At 49.8% G+C, this 697-nt stretch overlaps 1 protein-coding gene across 1 annotated transcript in view; it reads right to left on the bottom strand.

The window, feature by feature from the left end:
* Nucleotides 1-414: 414 nt before the first annotated feature.
* The window catches only part of LOC138976266 (tripartite motif-containing protein 59-like), a 1,909-nt gene continuing 1,626 nt past the window's right edge, over nt 415-697 (bottom strand). Inside the window, exon 1 of the mRNA XM_070349105.1 lies at nt 415-697. This exon is cut by the window's right edge and continues 1,626 nt beyond it. Coding sequence (XP_070205206.1) covers nt 572-697 — 126 coding nt within the window. The 3' untranslated portion in view covers nt 415-571.

Here is a 697-nt window from a genome sequence, read left to right as displayed (position 1 = left end):
ATACAGTACAGACAACAAGTGTGATGGCAACACCTACCATACAGTACAGACAACAAGTGTGATGGCGACACCTACCATACAGTCCAGACAACAAGTGTGGTGGCGACACCCACCATACAGTACAGACAACAAGTGTGATGGCAACACCTACCATACAGTACAGACAACAAGTGTGATGGCGACACCTACCATACAGTCCAGACAACAAGTGTGGTGGCGACACCCACCATACAGTACAGACAACAAGTGTGATGGCAACACCTACCATACAGTACAGACAACAAGTGTGATGGCAACACCTACCATACAGTACAGACAACAAGTGTGATGGCGACACCTACCATACAGTACAGACAACAAGTGTGATGGCGACACCTACCATACAGTACAGACAACAAGTGTGATGGCGACACCTACCATACAGTACAGACAACAAGTGTGATGGCGACACCTACCATACAGTACAGACAACAAGTGTGATGGGGGCACCTACCATACAGTACAGACAACAAGTGTGATGGCGACACCTACCATACAGTACAGACAACAAGTGTGAATCACTTACTGAGCATCACTTATCAACGGGCTCCATACAGATGATGGTACCACCCCTGCAGGCCAGCCACAAGCGAGCAGAGACATCCACAGTGATGGCGGTGGGTTGGATCAGCCAGGGACAGCCCGGGGCCAGGTAGCG

Source organism: Littorina saxatilis, linkage group LG9 (assembly GCF_037325665.1).
Source record: "Littorina saxatilis isolate snail1 linkage group LG9, US_GU_Lsax_2.0, whole genome shotgun sequence".
NCBI classification, from domain to species: domain Eukaryota; kingdom Metazoa; phylum Mollusca; class Gastropoda; order Littorinimorpha; family Littorinidae; genus Littorina; species Littorina saxatilis.
Note: the sequence above shows the minus strand (reverse complement) of the source record. Positions and strands in the feature narration are given on the sequence as shown.